The 22,750-nt window shown below is 38.5% G+C and overlaps 1 protein-coding gene across 4 annotated transcripts in view; it reads left to right on the forward strand.

Annotated features, from left to right (window-relative positions):
* LOC136435780 (probable ATP-dependent RNA helicase DDX60) overlaps window positions 1-22,380 on the forward strand; it is a 49,801-nt gene extending 27,421 nt beyond the window's left edge. For all 4 annotated transcript variants that reach the window (XM_066429505.1, XM_066429507.1, XM_066429506.1 and 1 more), the window contains 18 exons: window positions 9,064-9,158; window positions 9,754-9,866; window positions 10,211-10,333; window positions 10,790-10,924; window positions 11,736-11,902; window positions 12,339-12,512; window positions 12,951-13,074; window positions 13,281-13,433; window positions 13,857-13,961; window positions 14,665-14,865; window positions 15,570-15,674; window positions 16,546-16,684; window positions 17,212-17,357; window positions 17,661-17,814; window positions 18,767-18,927; window positions 19,541-19,692; window positions 20,871-20,933; window positions 21,223-22,380. In XM_066429505.1, coding sequence (XP_066285602.1) covers window positions 9,064-9,158; window positions 9,754-9,866; window positions 10,211-10,333; window positions 10,790-10,924; window positions 11,736-11,902; window positions 12,339-12,512; window positions 12,951-13,074; window positions 13,281-13,433; window positions 13,857-13,961; window positions 14,665-14,865; window positions 15,570-15,674; window positions 16,546-16,684; window positions 17,212-17,357; window positions 17,661-17,814; window positions 18,767-18,927; window positions 19,541-19,692; window positions 20,871-20,933; window positions 21,223-21,340 — 2,428 coding nt within the window. In that variant the 3' untranslated portion in view covers window positions 21,341-22,380. The remainder of the gene's footprint in view (window positions 1-9,063; window positions 9,159-9,753; window positions 9,867-10,210; window positions 10,334-10,789; window positions 10,925-11,735; window positions 11,903-12,338; window positions 12,513-12,950; window positions 13,075-13,280; window positions 13,434-13,856; window positions 13,962-14,664; window positions 14,866-15,569; window positions 15,675-16,545; window positions 16,685-17,211; window positions 17,358-17,660; window positions 17,815-18,766; window positions 18,928-19,540; window positions 19,693-20,870; window positions 20,934-21,222) is intronic.
* The last annotated feature ends 370 nt before the right edge of the window (window positions 22,381-22,750 follow it).

The following is a 22,750-nucleotide window of genomic DNA, read 5'->3' on the forward strand; positions in this document are numbered from 1 at the left end:
GTCTTAGAAGTGGGAGAGCGAATTTTGTTTGAGAGTGGGAGAACTTCTGTGATGTGAAAGATATTTTACAAATCTGATGGATCCTACAAAATATACCAATACACTAAGCAGTATCCGGTTTTATACTACAACTATTGTTGTCACATATATATCTTTAAAAGAATTTCTCTCCGACATTCAAGAAATTCTCTCCCACATATACAGCGCAAAATTCTCTCCCACTTCCAGACTCTGAAAGTGACGGAATCTCTAAGTCAGAGCGCGTTTTCTCATAGAAGTGGGTGAGCGAATTTTGTCTGAGAGTGGGAGAACTTTTGTGATGTGAGAGATATTTTACGAATCTAATGGATCCTACATAATATACCAAATTGAATACACTAAGCATTATCCAGTTTTATACTACAACTTTTGTTGTCACATATATATCTTTAAAAGGATTTCTCTCCGACATTCAAGAGAATTTCTCTCCCACATATACAGCGCAAAATTCTCTCCCACTTCCAGACTCTGAAAGTGACCGAATCTCTAAGTCAGAGCGCGTTTTGTCTTAAAAGTGGGAGAGCAAATTTTGTCTGAGAGTGGGAGAACTTCTGTGATGTGAAAGATATTTTACGAATCTAATGGATCCTACAAAATATACCAATACACTAAGCAGTATCCAATTTTATACTACAACTATTGTTGTCACATAAATATCTTTAAAAGAATTTCTCTCCGACATTCAAGAGAATTTCTCTCCCACACATACAGCGCAAAATTCTCTCCCACTTCCAGACTCTGAAAGTGACCAAATCTCTAAGTCAGAGCGCGCATTGTCCTAGAAGTGGGAGAGCGAATTTTGTTTGTGAGTGGGAGAACTTTTGTGATGTGAGAGATATTTTACAAATCTAATGGATCCTACAGAATATACCAAATTGAATACACTAAGCATTATCCAGTTTTATACTACAACTATTGTTGTTACATATATATCTTTAAAAGGATTTCTATCCGACATTCAAGAGAGTTTCTCTCCCACATATACAGCGCAAAATTCTCTCCCACTTCCAGACTCTGAAAGTGACCAAATCTCTAAGTCAGAGCGCGTTTTGTCTTAGAAGTGGGAGAGCGAATTTTGTCTCAGAGTGGGAGAACTTTTGTAATGTGAAAGATATTTTACGAATCTAATGGATCCTACAAAATATACCAATGCACTAAGCAGTATCCGGTTTATACTACAACGATTGTTGTCACATGTATATCTTTACAAGGATTTCTCTCCGACATTCTAGAGAATTTCTCTCCCACACATACAGCGCAAAATTCTCTCCCACTTCCAGACTCTGAAAGTGACCGAATCTCTAAGTCAGAGCGCGTTTTGTCCGAGAAGCGGGAGAGCGAATTTCGTCTGAGAGTGGGAGAACTTTCGTGATTTGAGAGATATTCTACAAATTTAATGGATCCTACAATATATACCAATACACTACGCAGTATCCGGTTTTATACTACAACTTTTGTTTTTACACTAAACTTATGATAAAATTCTCTCTGGTATTCAAGAGAATTTCTCTCCCACATATACAGCGCAAAATTCTCTCCCACTTCCAGACTCTGAAATTGACGGAATCTCTAAGTCGGAGTGCGTTTGGTCCTAGAAGTGAGAGCGAATTTTGTCTGAGAGTGGGAGAACTTTCATTATGCAAAGATATTTAACGAATTCAATGGATCTAAAAACATATGCTAATACACTAAGCAGTATAAAGTTTATGCTACAACTATTGTTGTCACAAATAACTTTGGAGGATTACTCTCCAACAACTATTGTTGTCACATACATGTCTTTAGAAGGATTTCTCTCCGACATTGAAGAAAATTTCTCTCCCATATATAGCGCAAAATTCTCTCCCACTTCCAGACTCTGGAAGTGACGGAATCTCTAAGTCAGAGCGCGTTTTGTCCTACAAGTGGGAGAGCGAATTTTGTCTGAGAGTGGGAGAACTTTCGTGATGTGACATATTTCACAAATGTAATGGATCCTACAATATATACCAATACAATAAGCAGTATCAAGTTTTATACTACAACTATTGTTTTCACATATGTATCTTAAGGAGGATTTCTCTCCGACATTCAAGTGAATTTCTCTCCCACATATACAGCGCAAAATTCTCTCCCACTTCCAGACTCTGAAAGTGACGGAATCTCTAAGTCAGAGCGCGCTTTGTCCTAGAAATGGGAGCGAATTTTGTCTGAGAGTTGGAGAACTTTTGTCATGTGAGAGATATTTTACAAATCTAATGGATCCTACAGAATATACCAAATTGAATACACTAAGCATTATCCAGTTTTATACTACAACTATTGTTGTCACATATATATCTTTAAAAGGATTTCTCTCCGACATTCAAGAGAATTTCTCTCCCACATATACAGCGCAAAATTCTCTCCCACTTCCAGACCCTGAAAGTGACGGAATCTCTAAGTCAGAGCGCGTTTTGTCCGAGAAGTGGGAGAGCGAATTTTGTCTGAGAGTGGGAGAACTTCTGTGATGTGAGAGATATTTTACAAATCTAATGGATCCTACAGAATATACCAAATTGAATACACTAAGCATTATCCAGTTTTATACTACAACTATTGTTGTCACATATATATCTTTAAAAGAATTTCTCTCCGACATTCAAGAGAATTTCTCTCCCACATATACAGCGCAAAATTCTCTCCCACTTCCAGACTCTGAAAGTGACCGAATCTCTAAGTCAGAGCGCGTTTTGTCCGAGAAGTGGGAGAGCGAATTTTGTCTGAGAGTGGGAGAACTTTCGTGATGTGACATATTTCACAAATGTAATGGATCCTACAATATATACCAATACAATAAGCAGTATCAAGTTTTATACTTCAACTATTGTTTTCACATATGCATCTTTAGAAGGATTTCTCTCCGACATTCAAGTGAATTTCTCTTCCACATATACAGCGCAAAATTCTCTCCAACTTCCAGACTCTGAAAGTGACCGAATCTCTAAGTCAGAGCGCGTTTTGTCCGAGAAGTGAGAGCGAATTTTGTCTGAAAGTGGGAGAACTTTCGTGATTTGAGAGATATTTTACAAATGTAATGGATCCTACAATATATACCAATACACTACGCAGCATCAAGTTCTATACTACAACTATTGTTTTCACATTAACTTATGATAAAATTCTCTCCGACATTTAAGAGCATTTCTCTCCCACATATACAGCGCAAAATTCTCTCCCACTTCCAGACTCTGAAAGTGACGGAATCTCTAAGTCAGAGCGCGCTTTGTCCTAGAAGTGGGAGAGCGAATTTTGTCTGAGAGTGGGAGAACTTTTGTGATGTGAGAGATATTTTACGAATCTAATGGATCCTACAGAATATACCAAATTGAATACACTAAGCATTTTCCAGTTTTATACTACAACTATTGTTGTCACATATATATCTTTAAAAGGATTTCTCTCCGACATTCAAAAGAATTTCTCTCCCACACATACAGCCCAAAATTCTCTCCCACTCCCAGACTCTGAAAGTGACCGAATCTCTAAGTCAGAGCGCGTTTTGTCCGAGAAGTGGGAGAGCGAATTTCGTCTGAGAGTGGGAGAACTTTCGTGATGTGACATGTTTCACAAATGTAATGGTTCCTACAATATATACCAATACAATAAGCAGTATCAAGTTTTATACTACAACTATTGTTTTCACATATGTATCTTTAGAAGGATTTCTCCCCGACATTCAAGTGAATTTCTCTTCCACATATACAGCGCAAAATTCTCTCCCACTTCCAGACTCTGAAAGTGACCGAATCTCTAAGTCAGAGCGCGTTTTGTCCGAGAAGTGAGAGCGAATTATGTCTGAAAGTGGGAGAACTTTCGTGATTTGAGAGATATTCTACAAATTTAAAGGATCCTACAATATATACCAATACACTACGCAGCATCAAGTTTTATACTACAACTATTGTTTTCACATTAACTTATGATAAAATTCTCTCCGACATTTAAAAGCATTTCTCTCCCACATATACAGCGCAAAATTCTCTCCCACTTCCAGACTCTGAAAGTGACGGAATCTCTAAGTCAGAGCGCGCTTTGTCCTAGAAGTGGGAGAGCGAATTTTGTCTGAGAGTGGGAGAACTTTCGTGATGTGAGAGATATTTTACGAATCTAATGGATCCTACAGAATATACCAAATTGAATACACTAAGCATTATCCAGTTTTATACTACAACTATTGTTGTCACATATATATCTTTAAAAGGATTTCTCTCCGACATTCAAGAGAATTTCTCTCCCACACATACAGCGCAAAATTCTCTCCCACTCCCAGACTCTGAAAGTGACCGAATCTCTAAGTCAGAGCGCGTTTTGTCCGAGAAGTGGGAGAGCGAATTTCGTCTGAGAGTGGGAGAACTTTCGTGATTTGAGAGATATTCTACAAATTTAATGGATCCTACAATATATACCAATACACTACGCAGTATCCGGTTTTATACTACAACTTTTGTTTTCACACTAAACTTATGATAAAATTCTCTCTGGCATTCAAGAGAATTTCTCTCCCACATATACATAGCGAATTTTGTCTGAGAGTGGGAGAACTTTTGTGATGTGAGAGATATTCTACAAATATAACGTACCCTACAAAATATACCAATACAATAAGTAGTATAAAAAAGTATTATACTACAATATCGTCGTCAGGAAAATCTGTGCCAACATCAAAATTGCTGAAGGATGATACCGCTTATACTGGACTGATTACTATACCACATTCCCCAATTTGTCACGGACGTACAAAAGCAAGCCATGACAAAGCGATAGATAAGGAACCGTGGGAAACTTTTCCTGTGTAGATTAGAAAAAAATTAGAACCAAGTATCAAGCTAGTATCAAGCTAATTTTAATGTTGAAATGTATATTTTGGACATACATCAGAATTGAACACCTGTCTGCCTAGCTACCTACGTGCAGAAACTACCCCTTTGTTTTCTAGGTGGATCCACCAAGAAACTTGAATTAAACACAATAAGCGACAATGAAGGGGAGAGGCCGAAAGTCCAGTTCTCTCATAGTTGGAGAAAGATCTATTTATGAGAGACAATCTTAAAGTCAAAGTGTGATTTCGGCAATTCAACGTGCTGCATACACAATGTATATGTATATCGTTGGTTTAATGTACATCCCCACAAGTATCCCGTTTCGCGTCCGCACGCTGAGATCCTGGAATGTTCTCGGCCACGCCATGCGCTTATCTGCTTCCAATTAGGTGGGACCGCGTGTGGTCCGATAAAACATAAACAAATACATCCTTTTCACATTTCAAGAAGAGGTACTTTTGAAGTACGATTGTGTGTTCATAGTAAAGAAGAAATCAAACTCGAAGACCAGTTATGAGTCAATTATGTTTGTTGTCGTTGACGAAAGACCATTAAAATTCTCTGGCATGAATATGAGAATATCTCTCACATCACAAACATTCTCCCACTCTAAGACTAAAAACTTTCTCTCTCATTTTTTGGACAAAACGCGCTGTGACTTAGAGATTCCGTCACCTTCAGAGTCTGGAAGTGGGAGAGAATTTTTCGCTGTATATGTGGGAGAGAAATTCTCTTGAATGTCGGAGAGAATTATATAATAAGTTTAGTGTGAAAACAATAGTTGTAGTATAAAACCTGATACTTGCGTAGTGTATTGGTATATATTTTTGGATCCATTACATTTGTAAAATATGTCACATCGCGAAAGTTCTCCCACTCTCAGACGAAATTCGCTCTCCCACTTCTAGGACAAAACGCGCTCTGACTTAGAGATTCCGTCACTTTCAGAGTCTGGAAGTGGGAGAGAATTTTGCGCTGTATGTGTGGAAGAGAAATTCACTTGAATGTTGGAGAGAAATCCTTCTAAAGATATATATGTGAAAACAATTGTTGTAGTATAAAACTTGATACTGCTTATTGTATTGGTATATATTGTAGGAACCATTACATTTGTGAAACATGTCACATCACGAAAGTTCTCCCACTCTCAGGCAAAATTCGCTCTCCCACTTGTAGGACTAAACGCGCTCTGACTTGGAGATTCCGTCACTTTCAGAGTCTGGAAGTGGGAGAGAATTTTGCGCTATATATGGGAGAGAAATCCTTCTAAAGACATGTATGTGACATCAATAGTTGTCGGAGAGAAATCCTTCAACGTTATTTGTGACAACAATAGTTGTAGCATAAACTTTATACTGCTTATTGTATTAGTATATGTTTTTGGATCCATTGAATTCGTTACATATCTTTACATCATGAAAGTTCTCCAACTCTCAGACAAAATTCGCTCTCACTTCTAGGACAAAACGCACTCCGACTTAGAGATTCCGTCACCTCTAGAGTCTGGAAGTGGGAGAGAATTTTGCGCCGTATATGTGGGAGAGAAATTCTCTTGAATGTCGGAGAGAATTTAATCATAAGTTTAGTGTGAAAACAATAGTTGTAGTATAAAACTTGATACTGCATAGTGTATTGGTATATATTGTAGGATCCATTAAATTTGTAGAATATCTCTCAAATAACGAAAGTTCTCCCACTCTCAGACGAAATTCGCTCTCACTTCTCGGACAAAACGCGCTCTGACTTAGAGATTCGGTCACTTTAGAGTCTGGAAGTGGGAGAGAATTTTTCGCTGTATATGTAGGAGAGAAATTCTCTTGCATGTCAAAGGGAATTATATCATAAGTTAAGTGGAAAACAATAGTTGTAGTATAAAACCTGGTACCGCGTCGTGTATTGGTATATAGTTTTGAATCCATTAAATTTATAGAATATCTCTCACATCGCGAAAGTTCTCCCACTCTCAGGCAAAATTCGCTCTCCCACTTCTAGGACAAAACGCGCTCTAACTTAGACATTCCGTCACTTTCAGAGTCTGGAAGTTGGAGAGAATTCTGCGCTGTATATGTGGAAGAGAAATTCACTTGAATGTCGGAGAGAAATCCTTCTAAAGATATATATGTAAAAACAATAGTTGTAGTATAAAACTTGATACTGCTTAATGTATTGGTATATATTGTAGGATCCATTACATTTGTGAAATATGTCACATCACGAAAGTTCTCCCACTCTCAGACAAAATTTGCTCTCCCACTTCTCGGACAAAACGCGCTCTGACTTAGAGATTCGGTCACTTCCAGAGTCTGGAAGTGGGAGAGAATTTTGCGCTATATATGGGAGAGAAATGTTCTTGAATGTCGGAGAGAAATCCTTCTAAATGTATGTATGTGACAACAATAGTTGTCGGAGAGAAATCCTCCAAAGTTATTTGTGACAACAATAGTTGTAGCATAAACTTTATGCTGCTTATTGTATTAGCATATGTTTTTAGATCCATTGAATTCGTTAAATATCTTTACATAACGAAAGTTCTCCCACTCTCAGACAAAAATTCGCTCTCACTTCTCGGGCAAAACGCGCTCTGACTTAGAGATTCCGTCACTTTCAGAGTCTGGAAGTGGGAGAGAATTTTGCGCTGTATATGTGGGAGAGAAATTCTCTTGAATGTCGGAGAGAATTCCTTCTAAAGATATAATTGTGACAACAATAGCTGTAGTATAAAACTTGATACTGCTTATTGTATTGGTATATATCGATATATTGTAGGATCCATTACATTTGTAGAATATCTCTCACATTGCGAAAGTTCTCCCACTCTCAGACAAAATTCGCTCTCCCACTTCTAGGACAAACGCGCTCAGCTGACTTAGAGATTCCGTCACTTTCAGAGTCTGGAAGTGGGAGAGAATTTTGCACTGTATATGTGGGAGAGAAATTTTCTTGAATGTCGGAGAGTAATCCTTATTCAGATATATATGTGACAACAATAGTTGTAGTATAAAACTCGATACTGCGTAGTGTATCGGTATATATTGTAGCCATTACATTTATAGAATATCTCTCACATAACAAAAGTTCTCCCACTCTCAGACCGAAAACTCTCTCTCTCACTTCTCGGACAAAACGCGCTCTGACTTAGAGATTCCGTCACTGTCAGAGTCTGGAAGTGGGAGAGAATTTTTTGCGCTGTATATGTGGGAGAGAAATTCTCTTGAATGGCCTGGAAGTGGGAGAGATTTTTGCGCTGTATATGTGGAAGAGAATTTTTGAGTCTGGGAGTGGGAGAGAATTCTGCGCTGCATATGTGTCTGTAATTGTCAACCATTTTTTGTCTTAAAGTGAGATAGAAGTTGAGCTTTTATATATGGGCGATAAAACTCTGTGTGTGAGAGACCCCTTTTCAACACTTTTGTTGGAGAGAAAATTCTGTGTGCGTGTGGGACTTCATTTAACACTATTTTGGGAGAGAAAAACCTTTGTGCCCGTTTTTTACACTTGTATTGGAGAGAAAATCCTCCCTGTGTGTGAGACCCTTTTTCAACAGAAGTGTGAGAGAATAATTTATTCTCTATATATGTGTAATATTGCAACACCTGTGTGTGAGCCCCTTTTTCAACAGAAGTGTGAGAGAATATTTGTTCTCTATATATGTGTAATATTGCAACACTTGGCCCCCGATAGTCCCTAACCCTAGATGAGCTAGGTACTCATTTACACCTGAGTGAAGTGAGGAAAGTCGTGTTAAGTGCCTTTCCCAAGGGCACAACGTCGGGGCGCATGTTCAGACATGTCTGGGGGCAGGCCGGGTTTGAACTGGGGTCCCCTTGTTTGACAGTCGGATGTTCTATCCATTACGCCACACGACGCCACTACCCGCAATCACCGTGACAGTAGCACCAAAATTTAAAAAACAATGAATCTACTGAAATGAAAGCATCCCATGATCTTTAATTTCTGAGGTCTTGAAATATCCTGGCGTTCAAGACATTCTTGAGAAGGCTGACTTTCCTCCCTCCACCCAGGTGTAAGAATCAGTACCTGAAGGTATGGGAAGGTAAAAGGAGGTGGAAGGAGAGGGGTTGGGCTCCGTCTTTCAATACCGTGTCCTAGACACAGTATTGTATCATTTTAAGATGGCAATTTGAGAGATATTAACACAGAAACTGATGTTTCCATCTTACAGCTGGCTACAGTCTGCAAAGGACTTTCAAAAACAGTCGGATGGTCAGGCAAAGCAGAAGAAGAAAGCCAACCCACAGTTGTACAATGTCCGGTTAGGTCAGTTTGAATGCAGGATGGTCACTGATACAAGAAAAACGTTCTTTAATTACAATCAATATACTGTAAAATTTAATGCTTTTACTTTACTTGATTTAATTTTGTGTAGTGTTGGCAGTCAAACCTGTCCAAGCATTCGAGAAAACACTGCAATCAATTGTGTCTTGGTAGTATTTTTGCATCTTCATTATGTAACAGGTGCTTCCAAAACAGATCATAGTACTGTGCAATGTTAAGTACATGTACGTATATGTGGCGCTTGGAGGGGGTAGGCGGGCAGAAGAAAGAACACAACAGTGAACTTTAATTCAATTACTGTAAATAGGCTTGTATATGATGGATTATCCGTTATGACAAACTAAAATACCAACATTTCAGCACCATGGACAGACCAGTTTGTTAAAAAAGAAAGCTTTGTTTTGTTAGCAATAAAAAATGTTGGCAGCCCATAATATATTTTTTTAGCTTAAGCTTGTTTTTAGTGATGAATGAATTTATGATATGTTTGTAGCTCAGCCTTTTTGTGTATGTTTGAAACATAGAATATTTCTCAACCTTTATTGATGTGAAATGTATCTTAAATATCCATTATCAGTGGTGTATGGAGAGCGCTACTCTGACCTGGAGAAGTATGTGTATCTACCCTGCTCAAACTCTCAGGACAGCCTCGTTCCCATGCACCCCTACTCTGTGCTGACACTGAAACAGGTACTTTGGCTCAGGAATAAAATTGTTGTGTTTCTGATTACCCGACTGACCCTAGCAAAAACCTGCCAGCCCTAACCTTCTTTTTTTGTCGGCCGCTGGCAAGCAACATAAAATCTTCATTCTGACATCTGAGTGATGAAATTCAAAACTGACTTTCTGTATTTCATATTCAGATTAGGGCTTTGAACTGTAAGGATGTGTTTGCTAGGCCTCTCCTATATCTTCTTTCAATAATTCGTGGTTACTTGAAGTAATGATCATATTTGCTAAAATAAAAGCCTTTAACTTCAAAAGAGTATTCTTAACAAAAAACTGTCCTGTAATTAAATGCTATTTTTCCTCAGCTCCAGGATAACTTTGATAATCCGGAGGGAGCGTTTCCACGTGACTTGACCCTGTCACCCAGGGAGGCTCTACAGCTGTATGACACGATGGCAAAAGTCTGGCCAGAAAGGGACAGCTTAAAGGTACTGTCATACCTGGTCTCAGCAACCATTCATATCACTGAGCAAAATTGGTTTCTAAAGCCAGATGGTTGCTCAAAGGCAAGTTGGTTGGTTTGCCGAATGATTGGTACACGTATACAATGTATATGGTACCAAAATTTGGACGAAGGTTAGATATCCAGGTAATAACATGCGCAAGAAAACAATTTTAGGTAGCATCCACTACCTTTTTGTATGTGACTGTTTTCTTGGTACCAATATTGGAATTAGTCATAATACCAATATTGTGATTATTCATAATAAAGTAATAACTTAAAGATAGACCTCGATCAAATCATTCAATGGAAGCTTATGTAATACAAGTTCAAAGCTCATACTATACCCTAAAATATGGCTGGTCAGGAACACCCTATCAAAGGTTATCCCGGCCCAGGTATTATTCAAAATTATGATAAATCTTCAATATTTCTTCCCAAGGCACTTGAGGCTGATGCCTACCGTGGCTTTACCACCCGTGATCGCCTCCTCATCACAAAGGCACAGGCCCGCAAATATGAGGCTGACTTGAAGAGGGAACTTCTAACATGGCTTACGGAACATCAACTGGAAAAGGTACTTTTTTATGCATGAAGTCTCGTTTCAGTATATATTTTGATTTTTCAACGCATCACTGTTTGCAGGGCAAATCTACAAGTTATAGGAAATAGCCATGATCTCTGGTTAACAATTAAGGGTTAATTCGCTCACTCAGTGGTTTTATTTGGTGGTTATGACACCATAGACACGAGGAATAGGCCGGTCATTAACGTTATTATCATATAGCCTATTCAAACTGATTCATATAAGAGTAGAAAAATCCTGTATGACGCATAGATCCCTTAATACTATTAAGAATGCATGTCAGAATTTACATTTTGTCCTTTTTGTACAAAAGATTATAGATTTCATTTTGAAACCAAAATTTCCACAGATAATATAATTTTTATATATTAAGTGTTGCTGCTTCAACAATGCCATCCTTAGCATGAAGTATTGCCATATATTCGGTCCAAAATGCTAAAACTATAGCATATGTCAAGAACATATATTAGTGTCATTTACAAATTTGAAATAAATAGTGTCCATCAGCAATGAATAAGGAAGTTATATTAAGTTCTCGTGATGTGGTATATCATTGCTGATTTGGTAAGTTCTCTTCCTTCTCAGAGTGTCAGCTTCCTTCATTCCTCTGTTCTTCTAGTCTTCAGCCAAATGTTCTCCCTGTCTCCCCTATGTACAACTTGTTGCAACTCATGCAGGGTATCTTGTAAACGCAGTCTGTTTTCCTGTTAGATCCTGGTTGTGAATACAGAACCTTGATCCAGTTAGTTTCCAACCTGATGAAATATTCACGGAGTTACCTGAATACTCTTTTGCCTCAAAGGTTGGCTGTGTCCTGAGAATGCTGAACAGTCGCTTGGTGTTGCAGCAGTCCACCTGTGCTCAAGAACTAAAACCTGACATCACCAGCAGAGTGTTTCTGAAGGACCAGATTGTTAAACTGCTGGACAAGTTGAAGCAAGAGGACAAGCTTCCAGCCCTTGTGTTCACGTAGGCTTTTAATGAATGCTCAATGCTTAATTATGTGAGCTATTAATGAGAACTACTAAATGTCACCATCCACCTGCGAAGGACAAGCATGTTTAAGCTCACTCTAGCTTGAAAGTTCATCTGACGTAAATGACATTATGAAATTATAAAGCCTGAACTATAAAAATCCAAACGCTTAAAAGAATTGGGACTTCACCCATTACAAGTGTTTGGCTGACGCCATCAGCCTTTTTCAAGAAATGGACCCGTATATACTGCTACTTCCGGGACCTGATGTTAAAGACATGTGACTTCAGCAACGGTCGTAAATGCCAGATAACCTCTGTGATCCCCCGTGTTTGTTCAATGTCAGACGGTGGCCTCAAATAAGTTCACAGTATTTTTGTTTCTCTAGTTTAGACTTACTGAGCTCCTCTTTGTCATATTACCCTCACAGCTTTGATCGCGGCCTGATAGAGGACCTTGTAGACATAGTGGATGTAACGCTGTCAGAGATGCAAATGGAGACATTGAAAAACATAGGAGTCACCGAGGCAAGTATCAAGAAAGACCAGGCCATGATCAGAAAAGTGGAGAAAAAGGAAAAACGTGTACGAGACAAAGAACAGAGGTAAGTATCAGTTTTAAACTGTGAGATACAAAATTACCTAATGCAAAGCCTCAATGCATCCCTCTTGTTTTGGTTGTTTAACTCTTTTTGATAAGCATGGTTGGTTCTATTTACGTGCTCGAGGTGTGGCAAAAGCCTCATAATCTAGACCTCCATTTAACGTCTTACCTGAGGGTCGTCCTAACTGAAGCTACTGGTACAAAGTGAGGATATTTGTCTAAAGTGCCTTTGAAGGGTACAGCATCAATGGGGCATGTTTCATCATCATCATGCCCATTTTTGATGGCCAGGGGTAATATTGAAAGCCAAATATCTAATGAGCAAGTTACTTTACAGCATATGGCACCCTGCATGATTATTTTGATGATAGTATCATGTTTTGTGCGAATATCTTCATTCATTGCCTGATAGTGCTTCCCATTTTGTGTCTACTTCTAGGGCATCCAATATCCTTGAAGCTAAAGACATGCCCGATGCTGAACGAGTGAATCAGGATTCAGCAAACAGGCGCCTTGCCTTTTTGAAACACAGCTTTGTTTCTGAAGGTCTCCACAGCTCTGAGGTACTTTTTAAAGAAATAGAAGCACTATAGCTCCTATTAGTCCAATCCTGTTTCTGATTCCGATATTTTTAATGTTTTATCTGTTTGCTGTCACCTGTTATGATATCTGATATAGACATAGCTTAGCAGGCTTTCTTATGACAATTTCAGCTTCATGTGTGTGAAGGGTGATCTTGAACACTGAGTTAAGGTTTGACTGCTTTCAGGAACTGGAGAAGTATAAGAAGAGGATCTTCTACCTCCCTGACGATCATCCACTGAAGAGAGGCCTAAGGAGAGGCATCGGATATCACCATGCTGGGATGAATGCAAAGGAAAGGCAGGCAGTGGAAACAATGTTCCGAAATAAACATCTAAAGGTTTGTCCAGTTCTATTTATTTATTAATCTTAAGGGTAGTCTTACATACATTTATTTTAAAAATCTGAACTTTTTATCTACCCTATTTAGACCATGCATATTCGGACTGAATTTGAGGCCCGCGCCAACTTTCAAACCACATAACGTCTGAAGGAGTAAGCTACATTGTAGAACCATGAAACTTTAAATTTGTGACTTTTCCTCAAATTTACCTGGAAAAAGTTCATGATTTTTCATTATTAGTGTTGTCTTGGTAACTGTTTTGCACATCATCCCCTGAAAAGTTTGTCGGTCACACAACTCTTAGTTCAGGATCCGGGCTTTAAAAATGCCAAGGTAGATGAAGATTAGTCCCATGATTATATCAAACAATTTGAAGTCAGGTGTCATGACATTTTCATAACTTTGTTTATTTAATGTTAGGTTGTTTGTGCAACTGCAACTTTGGCACTTGGTATCCACATGCCCTGCAAGACTGTGGTGTTTGCTGGTGATTCTGTGTTTTTGGATGCCCTGGAGTACCGACAGGTAAGCACTACAATGTCATGACTGTATGATGTACATTGGTCACTTGTGTTTGCATAATTAGACAGGGTTCAAAATACCCGGTCGCCCAGTTTCACCAAGCAACCAAACTTTGTTTGGTGCAACTTATTCGCAAACTTGGGTAGAGCCGCACTACCTACCAGTTTTAGAGGCAAAGACTGCCTCAATTGTTCGAAACACTCTGTGCCCAATGCTGAATGACGATTGAAGGATGAGACCATAGGGAGGAACTTAATACGCTATTTATTCTTTCAAAAAGTATTTGTAATGATTACACCAAGTTTTGATTACACTAAGTTCATCAATGCCACACAGTCCAACTGAACATTGTATATATATTATGTACTTCAGTGCATAATTGGTCCATTCACAGAAATTAGGGCCTCGGAACTGAGAGAACCTGAAACTGAGATGGGCAACTGAAGTGTTTGACTCTTTGTGCAGTGGTCAACCTGACCTTAACAAGTATTCCGAACCCTGATGTATGATTGTGCAATATAACAATGAATGTTACCCCGGCCTCTGGGAATAAGAATAAGATATTTATCAGATACATGATTCCAGTATAAGTGCATGGGGGCAAAGATTACAAATTAGATCAGAAGTAGAATAAACAGTCTTTTTTTCGAATTTGTCTCTGCCAAATGAAGCTTTTAGTTAATCAGGTTGTTATTTTGATTCCCAGATGTCTGGACGTGCAGGCAGAAGAGGATTTGACCCTGTTGGCAATGTGGTATTTTTCGGGTTGCCCCGACCCAAGGTCAACAGACTGCTCGCAGCTAACGTACCCCGGCTGACGGGAAACTACCCGCTTACATCCAGCCTGGTGCTCAGGATCATGCTACTGACAACTCGGGCAGATGACAAAACTGATGCTTTCAACAAGGTACAGAACATAGAAGTTATCCATTGGCTGTTAAATAAACAATGTCATGTATGAATGAAGACTTAACTTTACACAACCAACTAGGAAGAATTGGGACTTATGCAAATTGACTGCTTCAGCCTCGTCCATGGAATGGACCAGTGTCTAAAAAGTATATATACGACTTCCAGGACGTGAGGTCAGCGATATGATGATGCTTGTAGCAATGGCTCGTGCCAGAAAACCTGTGACGCCCCTCCTCTTCTCTAACGGTTTGTCCCAGAGGTAGCAGTAGACGGGTCCATCCTGTGAACAAGGCTGATGGAATCAGGCAAAAATAGTACCATTTATCCCAGTGTTGGTTGTGTCAAGTTCATACAGGTCATGTAGACTTTATTTATAATGTTATTTGCCAAGTTGAACACAGATAAACTTTGATGGCAATGTCATGTTATTTTTTTGATAGACCCTGAATTATGCACGATGTGAATCTCTAACGTGAGTGATCAAATATGACTTGTACAAGTCATGTACTTAGTCAGAAATTCAATATGTCTGGGTACAAATTGTGATCTGTCAGAATCAGTGATATTAAGAAAGGTCATACCTTCCTCTCATATTATATCTTGATTAGAATGTAGATATTGTTGTCATCTTGTTGCAAACAAGTTTTACACGCTAACCCACTAATGAACTCAAACCTGTTGTATCACTGTTGTCCGCAGGCTCTCAACCTACTGAAGCATCCGTTCCTGTCTCACGACAAGCCCCACTTCCATGACCAGCTCCAGCACCACTTCCTCTTCAGTGTACAGTTCCTGATGCAGCAGGTTTGGACAGTCAAGCTTTTGTTCAAGCTTTGCCCTGCAGAAAAACTAAGATATTGGACTATGGATTGCATACAAAAAAAGCCCTAAGCACACTTTAAGTCTATTACAGTTCTGTAACTGAAGACGCATTAAGTTTGTGGTGGTTTTATATTTTAGTGACCTCTGATTTGCATGGACTGAAAACCACAGTGACTGGAAACATTTTCAGTTCTGTCTTCTGCCCACCTACCCCCTTGTTCAAGCGATAAATACTTATGCATGGTACAGTACTGTGATGTGTTGGAGGCATCTGTTAAAGTGAAGATGCTCAAATTCTAACAGGCACAATTAAACACAGAGACCCAGGCTTCGTACATTCGATAGATTGCTGAGTTGCCAGTAGGCTAGGTGTTTCTGACTGAATCCCTATAAAGGCACTGGTGTTTCCATTTCTGTAACAGCAGCAGCATGTTATTATGAGACAGTATAGCGCTATCGCTGACTCAAAACCAACACAAACACTCCATTTTCCCCTTGTCACTGTGAACTTAAATGAATTTGAAGTATAAGCTGCAGACAAGAAAGACAAGTTGCCAAAATAAGCTTGAAAGCTGATCAGATGAGACTTAGTAAAAATAGCCCAGGAAAGCATGCCATTTTTAAAAAAAAATTGACTTATCTAGTACTTATAAACTCGACCAGTCCTATAATTTTAGCTCACAGATGTATGGAATACAGTATGTTTTTTAATTCAGAATCTGTACTTTTGCAAATACTTAATATTTGAATTATAGTAGGTTTTACTACAGGTACCAGCATGTCCTATATTAAATAGCAGCAGAGTTTAACTCGGGTTAGTAATATACATCCTCTCTTTTCTGTTGATCTGTAGGGCCTGCTGGACCTGGAGGGCACCCCACAAGGCATGGCCGGCCTGGCCAGCCACCTGCACTATCATGAACCCTCCAACTTCGTCCTGGTGTGGTTACTCCAGAAAGGCATCTTTCACCAGATCTGTGTGCCCAAACATGGTCAGTTATAGTTGAAAAATATTTGCAAGTTCATGCTCAAAGGCTTATTGTAAGCACTTGGTAGAAACTGACTATAGGAGACATTACATATAGTCATGTGACAATGGACAGTGTTTGATGTTGTTGTACTCAAAATACTTGTTGGCTAATTATCTAGACAAGGTAGGTTTGACTTCTTTGTTGGAAACAGGAAGACAAAAAGTCACGCTTGGGTTCTGTAATTTTAAGAGGAAAGTCACCGTTCTCTGTTCATCTGGGAATGTAGGAAAATTAAGGATAGGTCATTGTGACTTCTTTAAAAATTATGCTGTTCTTTCGTTGTGGTTGAATGAACATTTGGACATGAAATATGTAATAATTAGAGACATAAAGTGACATAGTCTAAACACAATGTATGATAATTGTGGATTAAAATCCCTCGCCCTGCTTTGATTTAAGTAATAATGAGTCTCCAAATAACTCTTTTTTTATTGTAGCTTGAGATATCCTTTGTTATTTACTTTGTTTTGCTATTTTTTACTTTCCAGGTTCTAGCACTGACTTCTCTGATGAGGTGTTGCGTCAGTTGGTGCTGATTCTGGCCAACTTGTTTGGAAGGCTGTACCTGCCAGCTTTCTACACTCCTGAAACAGTCAAAGGCATGCAAAGAAGGAGGGAACTCAGCCAGTCAAAGGTAAAGGGTCATTTTAATCTTATCCATGATGGAACTCATTTGATTAAATTTCCTTGCAATTGGTCCTTTCATTAGCCTATAAAAACATTACCAACAGCTTGTTATGAGAAGCAAGAAGAGACAAGCTGTCCCAGAATAGTACTACGATATGTTATGAACGTTATATGATTCTTACCATTGATAAAACTTGTATAATGACTATGAATTCTGTATAATTTGTATGTTTTTTATAAGATTAGGCTTAAGCTGCTTAGCTATCAACATCTATTTTATGATAGCACAAAATCTTTTGTCCCTAAACAGCTGATTCTGGAAGACCTTCCAGATGTAGTGTCTTCATCCATCAAGGAGTATAACCAACAGACACGGAGGCTGTTCCACTCCTACCTCTGCAACGTGGCGGAGGCCCTGGCTCCTCAACTCGGTCAGGAGACCAGCCTGCCTGCTTCCCAAATAGGTTAGAACTTTTACTACATTGAAGTCATATAAAGACAATTCAAGCCCTACGACTGGTTATAAGTAAAATCTGGAGATTTACTTCCAAACGTTTTGAGTGACATCCATCATTCCTCTTCAGCGTCACTAGAATGAACTGGCAGAACAAATCAATACAAGTACATCTAACTAGAAAAAACAGTTGAACATGAAGTCACTAACTTGATAATATGCAAATGTCACTCAAATGTAAGTTAACTTGGGATAATTGCTATGGTAAAACAACACGATGACCATAACTGTAACTATCCTTTGGACTGCAAAGTGGGGCCCAATGTATTGGAGAGTACGTCTATGAAATTAGTTTTGATTTCGAATTGTTAGCTTGTGAGTTTTGAAATGCTAGTAGATTCTCTTATCACATTGGGGAATGGTGATATTTGAAAAACAATAATTTAAAATCAAAGCTGCCATCAACTAAAAATCAAATGTAATTGATTGGTTTATATTTATTGATATACACTCTGTCTAAATCTTTTAGGTTAGTCTCATAGCCATTTTGAGGCCGTAGGGGCATCCACTGTGTCTTAAGGGCACGGTATTGGAAGGCGGGGCCGATCCAACTCTTTCCACCGCTACCTCCCCAACCGAAGTCAGGAACCCATTTTTACACCTGAGTGAAGTTAGGAAAGCCGTGTAACATGCCTTTCCCAAGGGCACAATATTGGTGGCATGTTTTGAGTTTGTGTTCATTTGGATCAACAGTTAGCTTTACAATCTCAGTTGCAGCTATTCCGTGGTCCTTATAACATACTTAAATGCTCAAAAGTAATACATAACACACAGAAATGTCACGGGATTCGAAACCAGGATCTCTGGGTTCTGGGCTGAACACTCTAACTGATAGTATACACTTTACAAATTAGCCATTATTGGTATGATCATTATGCTCAAAGGTTCTTCCCTCTTCCCAGAATTCCTGTCACCAGGCACTGGTGGCTTACCATCAGACAGTAGTCAGCCACTGCTGGCAAAACTGCAGCAGTCCCAGATTCACTACAGTGTAGTTTCTGCTTTTGCTGGACTCTCTGGCCTCAACGACGACAAACTTCAGGAGTCAAACAACATGTTTGAGGTACTATTATGCATTTCATTGTAAAGATAATTGACTGTTTGCTGCCACAGTCACAATGACAGTAATGGAAACACCTGTGTCTCTATGGACAGCCATTCAGAAAACACCTTCTTGCAACTTGGCAGGGGTGCTATAGCCATGGGTACCATCTGCTGTTAGTAATAACCGCTGCCTCAATCTTTTTGCTTGGTAACCAGAGATTGAGGCAGCAGTTACTACAGAGGATGGTACCCAGGCTAGGGGTGCTACAGATGGACAGAATAGTCACCTCCAACACATGATACTGTATACAACTATACAATGTATAGTATGCATTATGTAGCTTTTAGAAAAGGTGGTAGGCAGCAGAAGATAGAACAAAAATTTCAGCAGTGGTTTTCAGCTCACAGTTAAGAGGTCACTGTGAACATAACACCAGTCCTGTGAACATAACACCACCGCAAACTGAAATGCATTAATTTGACTGTAGATTACATGTCTTTATTCACCATTCCACATCCCTTTGTTTGCTCTATTTGCTGATACCTATAATCTTATAAAAACTATGGTATACTCTAAGCTTTTCTCGGTGGTACAAATCTAGTACTCATGTTAAACTTGATATATGCTGCAGTCTGTGCGACAAGGTCTGTACATGGACAGGAACTCTGCACCTACCTTTCCCCTTGAGAAGCATGACCGATGCGGTCGTCGCCAGTACTTGAACTCCTATGCCCTGGACTTCTTCAAACACCAGAGCTATGATGCAATCATCAAAGACAATGGGTAAAAATCCATGGTCAACATACAAACCTTTAAGCATTAAATCTATCGGAGACAAAATGATTTAAAGATCGTTTCCTCTTAACTTGTTATTTCTAACAATAATCATATGGTTGAATCATTCAATCGACATGTTCTCCTCAATCTAACTTAATCACAAATTTGTGTCTTAAACTAGTATAATTTATAACAAAATGCTTTGTACACAACTGTGTCGATGACCGTCTGTCACCTTGCTCATGGCGATTCTGCCTGGTTCACTTTGCACTGTAGCTGTCACTTAAGATTATGTAATGATGATAGTGGATGAATGAAGAACTTTATTGTACACGCATTTTTGCCCCACTGGGCCAAGGACAGGTGACACGTTAACACATAATGTCTAGTATACTCTTAGACTTTAGTTTGGCTTCCTCTCGCTTCTTGGTTATTATATAAATGTAGGAGGCTGTATGATTAGAGTTGACTTATGGAAGGCTGTAAGGAATATAAATTTCCCTTTAAAGAGTTTAAAAGTACTAGTACAGTACTAGGATATTGGAGATTCTTTTTGCACAACCAATGAATCTCACCTGCTGACATTTTGGTGTCTATTAGACACCTTCCTCAGAGCTTCTAATTGGAGTTACTGCTTCTTGCCGCTATAAGTAGCCAGAGTAGGTGGCGTTTTTGCGTCGAGATTTATTGGTTGTGCAAAAAGAGTCTCCAATATCCTATGCTCTACCAACCTGATGAAATTATTTTCGGGGGTATTCACGTACATAGTATTCATAGTGCAACAATTATTTATCATGTTATTATAATTGTTTCTTGGAAACATTTATGCTATATAATCCACTCCTTATTGTATTCAACCCATTGTAAATACTACATTTAACTAATAGTATCTCTGTATATATGTAAATTCGTTAACCTTTTGGGCTGTCTCTGTAAACAGTGACACCCATAGCTACTGTGCAAAGTGAACCAGTCAGAATTGCCCTGAGGAAGGTGACAAACAGTCACTGAAACTGGTGCGAATAAAACACTTGGTTGTGTACAAAGATTTGTAAAAATATGTATTTTATTATCCATGACTTACCAATCTGTTTAAAGTATCAACGGGAGCCATTCAGGGCCACGTACTTCTAGATACGTGTAGTGTCCACAACTGATGCAATCTCCTCTGCAATAAATTTCAGTCTGAGAAAAGGCTTTGCCTTTCAAGCACTTAAGGACTTTAAGATGACCATCAAATCCATCTAGTGAGTATTGCTCTTCCTAGAATTATAGAGTTTATAGTCTTTTTGCGGACATATAGCAACATTGATGATAATTCTGGTCTAGTGTTGATGCTTCCATTTGTTTGTTATATTAGTGCGTGGTTATCATTAGAATACCTACATGATAAAATCCTTAAAGATTGAAGTGTAATCATGGTTGTAGAAACAGTCCAACAATGAGCTACTTTATCTGCTTAATAGTTTGTATTTGTATGTAGTTGTACTGTGCATTGTTGGACATATGGCACTGTCACATGCTTTTTATCTTCAGCACTGCACTTGAACAACTTGGACCTGAGGAGGACAATGTGGTCCGGGCATTCAGGCAACTTGCTGAGCAGTATGAAGAAGCTTTCAACAATGCCTTCAACATCAAGAGCAAGACTTGATTACCATAATGATGCGAAATGTGCCTCAGTGTACAGTAATGCATAATCAAATGCAGCCTGGAAAGAGTCGGTGTCAAGCAATATTTTACCTTTGGTAAAGACATTTTGATTAGTTCAAAATCAAGATTGAAGATTCCAAGGCAATCTTTACACAATTTGCAAATCTGCACTTTGTCAAGTTTGTAAGCAAATGAATAAATTGTGAATCCAGTCCAAGGCCACACCACTTATATGTGTTCAAGTTCTCAGATTTTTTTCAGGAAAAAAAGATGAAGCAAAATTTAACATTTTATATAATTGCAGAGAACCAATGTCATCCTGGTACTAATAGTAACTGTACTGTGCAGTAACCATGCTTGTTAGTGGGTAATTGATATACTACACATTTTTTTCGTTTACGTCAATCATGCATGAAAAAGACATGAACATTGCAGATCAAAACATTGATGGATAAAACATGAATTACATCAATATTATTTCATAATTATACTTTTTGTCCTGTAATACTCATACAGTGTTCTTCAAGACATAAACTAAATCCTAACAGGTAAAACTAAAACATGTTCAAACAAGTGAAGGTTTGCTTTGGAGTGTTATGGATCCACTTTCGATCTGAAAGGCTTATGATATGACAGTCATGATTATTGCAGTGTGTTGATAAGAATTTCCCTGCAGTATTGTTGTATCCTGCTAGAATATCATCATAATCTAATAGATGTAAATTCATTTTATAAGGACTTTTGATTAACCTTCTCCCAGCTGCCTAATCCCGTAGCCAATAGTGGATCTGTAGCCAAATGACAACTTCAGCAGGCTGAAGGTTAATGCAAAAATGATCTTTATTGAAATCATTTACAGTTTTGGAGTAAAGTTAAATTTTGTAACTGCTGTATGATAGATGAACCAGTAGTATAGATTACTGAATTCAGAATAAATCAATTACTGCTTATTGCCTACATTTGAAAACTTCATTGCCTATAACCATGGTCAACATGTAAATCATGCAATTCATTGACATGAAATAAACTTACATCAGATGATGGAATAAGAAGTATATTCTTGACATTGAATATTAAGAGAAAATATTTTGCACTTTTCTTTTATATACAAGGATACTATCTCCCCAACAAAGATAATTTGAAAAGTGCAGCTGATTTCAACCTGTGGTCTGATGGCGGCGGAAAGAGAAGTATGACACCAGTTGTGTGCTGTGTGGTTAGGGGGTGTAGGACACATGCCGACATGTCAATCACACTCAACACATCCACAAAGGGCATGTTTGAAGCAAAGAGGTACAGTATGTATTAAGAAAAATACTTTTGGTTGAGATGAGATTTGATTGTAATAATCATATATCCATGTGTGTTTTAAGTAGCAGAATCAAATGCATTGCCCAAAGTACTGTAATTA

This window comes from Branchiostoma lanceolatum, chromosome 5 (assembly GCF_035083965.1).
Source record: "Branchiostoma lanceolatum isolate klBraLanc5 chromosome 5, klBraLanc5.hap2, whole genome shotgun sequence".
NCBI lineage: Eukaryota > Metazoa > Chordata > Leptocardii > Amphioxiformes > Branchiostomatidae > Branchiostoma > Branchiostoma lanceolatum.